We start from the raw sequence: 6878 nt of genomic DNA, 5'->3' as shown, positions 1-6878 counted from the left end.
GAAAGTGCCAAGACCTGCCTTTCATCCAGAGGAAGTTCTATCTGGACATCAGCCAAGGTGAATGGGAGCTTCCATGGACATAGTGCTGCATGCAGAAGGCCCTACTTCCATATTAGAATCCATATTAGAGTCCTTCTGTTATGAATAGATCACATTTCCATCTCATTATTAAAGAAGACACTACCTTTATTTAGTCACTTAAAATGATAAGAATATACTTCATGATGAAGAGTAAAATCACTAGGAAGGGCCAGGAGTAGTGACTCACGCCTGTAATCCCAGCACTTTGGGAGGCCAAGGTGAGCAGATGGCTTGAGCCCAGGAGCTTGAGACCAGCCTGGGCAACATGGTGAGACCCCATTTCTACAAAAAATACAAAAGTTAGGCAGGCATGGTGGTGCATGGCTGTAGCCCCAGCTGCTGGGGAGGCTGAGGTGGGAGGCTCACCTGAGCTCAGGAGATCAAGGCTGCAGAGAGCACGCACCACTGCAGTCCAGCCTGGGTGACAGAGTAAGACCCCATCTCAAAAAAAAAAAAAAAAAAAAAAAAAAAAAATTCACTAGGAAGGTGGGATAATGGGAGAATCCTAGTTGAAATATAGCTATACCCATCTTAATAATGTACCATGTATACACAGATGTGTGTATTTAGGCACCTGAACTTGTGTATTTAATAATATTAAACGGAGAGCTTGCCTGCTTCAATCTTTGCTGACATTTGCTAAGGGATATAATTCAAGGTGATATAAGAATTCTCTGTCACCTGGAGCTAGAGAAATCTGTACAACTCCTGCAATTAACTCTCAGGAAAGAGTAGACCATGTTCCTATTAATAGGGTCCACCCCTCAGAATCGAATCACAGTGGGATCACTTTTGAAGAGGTCAGAATTTGTCCATAGAGGAGAATCATTCAACTTTGCTTTTTGACTCATTCCACGTGACTCAATGGGCCAGCCTCTCATTCTAATACCTCTAGGGACACTTGTTTGCTAAGACACATTATCTGCACAGAAAAGGGCCTCCTAAGTCAAGGCTGGGGAACATCGAGCCATTGGGAATGCCATGCTTGGTCTAGTGACACCCAAGGGACTCCAGCTGAGGGGGCTCTCACCTCTCTATTACTCCTTCTATGAGCCTCTCATGGACTCCTTCACTCTCCTCATTTCTAGTTATTTTTCCCTGGGAGTAGGCTTCAGCCCCCTTTTTTCATTCTGAATTATCTTGCCTGCTTCCAGGGTTCCAACTACCTATGGAATTGTGGCTTCCTAATTTATAGTTCTAGCCAGCCTTTCCTCAAATTCCAGACCCTCTTATCTACCGAATACCCCAGATTTCTACCTTAAAGTTGTCACTGGCACCACCTGTTCACCAAATCCCCAAACTTACTCTTCTCCGTGTGTTATTTTTATCTTGGTGGTACCAAGAGTCTGCCAAGCTTGAAAGCTGGAAGTCAGTACTGATTCCTCCCTCACTCCACCCTCACTCTGTTCACTAAATCCTGTTTAATTCACCCAGTTGGTCATTCAGTGAGTACATTTCAAGCACCTGCTATGTGCCAGGCATTGTGTTAGGTATCTACTGTGAAGCAAAAATTGACAAGGTCTTTGCCCTCATGGCTTACAGTACAGCTAGTGAAACAATGTCATGAAGGAAATGTGTCCTAAGTTATGAGTGTTTAGTCTGGGAGACAGGGAAGGCTTCCAGAAGAAAGGAGGAGATCTAAAGGGTGCCTTAAGAATTAAATGAATGAAAGTCATGGGTGGGGAGTTCAATTTCTAAGCAGACAGAACGTCCTGAGTATGAGCTCTGAATGAGGTGGAAGGAATGAGGCACGTCCTTCAAGGTACTAAGGAACAACCTCTGGAAAGTGAGCGGTCTTCCAGGAAGGCCATCATGGCTGAGGGGTAATGAATTGCAGTAATACTGAGACGGGAGAGGAGAGTGGGGAAGTGGGAGAGGCCCCATTGCTCAGCACCTTGTAAAGATTTTGGTCATTTTTTTAAGAGGACAGAGGAGACTTTCGAGGTGGGTGGGATGGTGGGTGGGGAAGGTTGAGGAATGACAGATTTCTATATGAAAGTCACTCTGGCTACAACGTGGAAAATGGATTAGATGGGGCCTGGGCAGAGGTAGGGGAAGGCGATCCCATTGGCTTCCTCCTTGCCATCCCCGTAGCCGTGATCCCCAGTCCAGATTTTTGTTGTCTCTTCTTGCCTTGCAGCAGAAAACACCTCTACTACTGTCCCTAGCAACTTACGTTCAGTGTGGCTGTCTCACTTCTGACAATAGAAAAGAAAATCAACAATCCTTCTTTGGGCTCAAAATAAAGTTCAAACTCCTTAGTCTGGCTACAGGTCCCTTCAAACCCGGCCCTTGTCTCCCTCACCAGTGTCACATCCAACCACTTGTCACCGATACCCTGTGCTCTAGTCCATACAAGGGAGACTCGAGAGCTGGACTGCAGTTTGAGGTGGAAGGACAGAGGAGTAGAGGCACCGAGAGCCAGATCTGAGGCTGAGTCAGAGGTCTAGAATATTAACTGAACAGAAAGTAAAGGAAACCGGCCGAAGTGGGGGTTTCAGGCAGTTGGCTTCCAGCACCTTCAGGGAGTTGGCTATGAGAGCGTCAAAGACCACAATCTGGGAAGCACTCAGGGACAAGGCATCTGGAGGCTTGGATGCAAGACCAAAGGTGTAGTCGCTGGGAGGTGGTTCCCCAGGACAGGCCCCCGAGCACTGACAGATGGGAGCTTCAGGACAGGACCCCCACAGCTGGCAAAGAATGGGCAGGACTCAGAGACCTGTAACTCAGAAGGTCAAGGGCAATGGCTGACTTGAGGATGACTTGGTAGGAGGAGAACGATGAGAACATTATATTCTGCCTGTCTGGAGCCAGAATGAATTGTAGAACAAAAGGAGCAAGGCCAAGCTTCCAGTCAAGGCTAGAGCCAGAAGTGCGTGGAGAAAGGAGTGGGCAGCTCCTGCCTTCACCTGCACCAAGTTCAACAAACACACAGTCATAGCCATGGCTGGTCCCCAGAGCACACACAAGACAAGGATGTTAGTGGCTGCCCCATGCACCCTGGTGAGCTGTGCTCGCTTGGGAGACCCATCCTCCTTGAAGGTGAGTGAAATCTCAACATGAGTAAGGTTCTGAGAGTAGCCCTGTAACTCTGAGGAGGGCCTCTGGAGACCATAACTGTGTACAGTTCACATGGTAACCAGAAGACTATGACATACTTCAGAAGGTGGTGAGGTCACAGAACACAAGCTTTAAAGTAAGTGAATCATGTGTGCCTCATTTATTTTTAAAAGCAACTTCTGAGAAGGGCTTAGAACAAATTTTTTCCCTGAGTGCCATTTCCCACAGGTACTCACAGAACAATAAGGTGTGACCATAATGGCTGCACTGAGTTGTCTCTTGGACAGTGTCAGAAGGGACATAAAGAAGGTGGACAGAGAACTAAGGCAACTGAGATGCATCGACGAATTTAGCACGCGGTGCCTGTGTGACTTGTATATGCACCCCTACTGCTGCTGCGACTTGCACCCATATCCGTACTGCTTGTGCTACTCCAAGCGATCACGCTCTTGCGGCCTGTGTGATCTCTACCCATGTTGCCTGTGTGATTACAAGCTTTACTGTCTGCGACCATCGCTCAGAAGTTTGGAGAGGAAAGCCATCAGAGCCATAGAAGATGAGAAGCGAGAGCTTGCCAAGTAAAATAACTTATTTTTAGATTTTTATAGTTGGTATATTAGCCTTATAAGTTGGAATAAGGAAAAATATGTGACAATCAATACTTGAACAAAGATTAAAAGGGTTCAGGATAATGACCCTGGTGACTTAGGAAAGATTTAAGGAAAGAAGAGTAAATGAGTCCATGATGGGAATTGTTGGGTTCTCAAAAGACAATGTAATGATGTTGATTGGCAAGGTCGTTGGTGGTTTATAGCAAGAATGCCAGTATGATAAATAACGCGGCTTTAATGAAGGGAAGAAACAGGGGGTGTCATTAAAAAGCCATTGGAAGCAGCAAACTAAACATTTTTCCTGGTTATGAGTAAAGTGATTTGAGTATATTTTGACTTACAGAAATGACTATAGGAGAAGTAATAATAATCGATCAAATCCTTAATGCATGCCAGAGGCTTTACAAGCAGGAGAGCAAATTGAACAATAGAGGCATTACCTTGGTCTTGTGGGAATATCATTCTCCTATCCCCCCACTCCAGACAAAGACTTACCTTGTGTCTGGAATTGGGTCTATCATGTTGGCCTCCCCTCTCATTCTAGCAAAGGTCTTGCAAATAAACTATGGACTGAGTTGTAGCTTTCAGGATAGACTTGAAAGTCTTTTTAATTGAATTGGGCAATTAAAAGAGTCAGTTTAAAAAAAATTTTGTTTTAGATTATATTTTCTTTTACCTGAAGAAGCCTTTCCTTTTCTAACTTTTTACATATGCCATTTAGTCTGTTACTGTTGATGAAAAAGATGGTTCAAAGTGCTGTCCCTGGTTAAAGAAATAATACATTCATACACTGAAATAATAAGTAAATGTAGAAAGGATTGATGAAACATTTTACATATTGATGTATTAAGTCAAACAAGCAAAGTGCAGAAAAACAGACAGACGATAGATAGATAGATAGATAGATAGATAGATAGATAGATAGATAGAGTCTCTTGATAACAGTGACAGTGATGTTTCTTTGGAAAAAGCAATAGGAGGCAGGGTGCAGTGGCTCATGCCTGTAATCCCAGCACTTTGGGAGGCCGAGGCGGGCAGATCACCTGAGCTCAAGAGTTTGAGACCAGCCTGGCTAACATGGTGAAACCCCATCTCTACTAAACACACACACAAAAAAAAATTAGCCAAGCATAGTAGCAGGTGCCTGTAATCCCAGGTACTTGTGAGGCTGCGGCAGGAGAATCGCTTGAACCCAGGAGGCAGAGGTTGCAGTGAGCCAAGATCGCGCCAGTGCACTCCAGTCTGGGTGACAAAGCGAGACGCTGTTTCAAAAGGAAAAAAAAAAAAGGATAATTATTGTCTAGGTCACCAGCCACCAATGGTCATGAATGAACCTCCCTCATAGCCTGGGAGCTTTCACCTGTAAATTCATCTACACTCTTTGAACCAATGTTTGTTTTTATTTCTTAGGGTATCAAGTTACATAAATTGCTCACACTTGAGGCAGGGGCTCTTTTTAAAATATTTGGTCCAAGTTAAGGTTTCTTTGTGAGCAGATTAGTATCCAGTCTCCTCCTACCTTTGGATACTTGAATACCCTTGTCCAGGTCTTTCCAGCCTCTGTCTCCTGGCTGCTCTCCTATCCCCAGACTCTACCAATTAAAATGCCTCTCTGTCCTGTGCCATCTACTCTCTTTATGCCTCTTTCAGGAGCCTTGTTTCTTGGCATGCAGTAGAAACAGCTTCAAGCTTAATCTCGGCAGTGTAGTTTAGGCAAGAGGTAATGCTTTCTCTTGTTTGTGATGCTCTTCCTGACAGCGTCTGGGTCTTTGCCTACTTTTTCTGTGCCTGCAGGCAGTATATAAAGCTGGTGATGTCTTTACATTAATTCCTGGATCTCGGAAATGATAATTCCAAGTCCATTTTAGAAATGACCTCAAGGCTTGTCCTCTTTATCTCTTCCAATTCACACCACCTTGTGAAATGTCTATGCTCTATTTCTGACAACTTGACATTTCACTCTCTAAAAAGGCTTAGTGTCATTTGCAAACCTAAATATTCAATTTTCCTGAATATGGGTGAATATGGGTGAAAATGTTAAACCCTGATTTTAGCCTCAGTCCCAGACAGCCCCCACTGTAGTATTTTTTCCTCTAGTGCAATGCCATTTATTCTTATCTCTAAACTAGCGCCTGATCCATAACTAAATAGATACAGAAATATGTTGATTCAATTTTTTAAAACAATCTTTGGTGTGAAAGCTTGCCCAAGGCTTTTTGAGTTTAGAATTCATATTCACATGACCTTCCTCCCTTTTAAAGAATGCAAGGGGGTTGGTTAGTTATGACATATCCTTCAGATGGCAGGCTGTGTTGTCCAGAAGGTTCTTTGCCCAATGTGAAGTGAAGACTCTCTGATCTGCAGTTGTGTTGGCCCCCTTGAAACTGTTTTTCTGGGTCAGAGTCAATCTACTGTGTCTCTGGGTCCTCCTTTAATAACTGGCAAAAAGCCTCAGCCAACAGCTTCTTAATTCATCCCACAGATTTCTTGAGCACTCCTGACTATAATAGTCAGTTATTTGATTGATGTATGTGTAGTGTTTTCTTAGACTGGGCATAGAAAATCCAATCTAAGCTGGGTGCAGTGGTTCACACCTGTAATCCCAGCACTTTGGGAGGCTGTAATGGGAGAATTGCTAAAGTCTGGTAATTCGAAACCAGCCTGAGCAACACAAGGAGACCCCATCTCTACAAAAAATAAAAATTAAAAAAATTAGCCAAGCGTGGTGGCACATGCTTGTGGTCCACAGTACTCAGGAGGCTGAGGTGGGAGGATTGCTTGAGCCTGGGAGGTCAGGACTGCAGTCAGCCGTGATTATGCCACTGCACTCCAGCCTAGGCAATAGAAAGAGACCCTGTTTCAAAGAAAGAAAGAAAGAAAGAAAGAAAGAAAGAAAGAAAGAAAGAAAGAAAGAAAGAAAGAGAGAGAGAGAGAGAGAGAGAGAAAGGAAGGAAGGAAGGAAGGAAGAAAGAAAGGGAGAGAGAGAGAAAGGAAGAAAGAAAGAAAGGGAGAGAGAGAGAGAGAAAGAAAAGAAAGAAAGGAAGGAAGGGAAAGATAGAAGAGACGGAGGGAGGGAGGGAGGGAGGGAGGGAAGGAAGGAAGGAAGGAAGGAAGGAAGGAAGGAAG

The 6878-nt window shown here is 44.2% G+C and overlaps 1 protein-coding gene across 1 annotated transcript in view; it reads left to right on the top strand.

Moving 5' to 3' along the window:
• The first annotated feature begins 3235 nt into the window (after positions 1-3235).
• The window catches only part of ODF1 (outer dense fiber of sperm tails 1), a 10034-nt gene continuing 6391 nt past the window's right edge, over positions 3236-6878 (top strand). Inside the window, exon 1 of the mRNA XM_017859446.1 lies at positions 3236-3719. Within this exon, the coding sequence (XP_017714935.1) occupies positions 3400-3719 (320 nt within the window). The 5' untranslated portion in view covers positions 3236-3399. The remainder of the gene's footprint in view (positions 3720-6878) is intronic.

The sequence above is a fragment of the Rhinopithecus bieti genome, unplaced genomic scaffold (genome assembly GCF_001698545.2).
Source record: "Rhinopithecus bieti isolate Rb0 unplaced genomic scaffold, ASM169854v2 scaffold_47952, whole genome shotgun sequence".
In the NCBI taxonomy this organism is placed as follows: Eukaryota; Metazoa; Chordata; class Mammalia; order Primates; family Cercopithecidae; genus Rhinopithecus; species Rhinopithecus bieti.
This window is presented reverse-complemented; position numbering and strand designations above follow the sequence as displayed.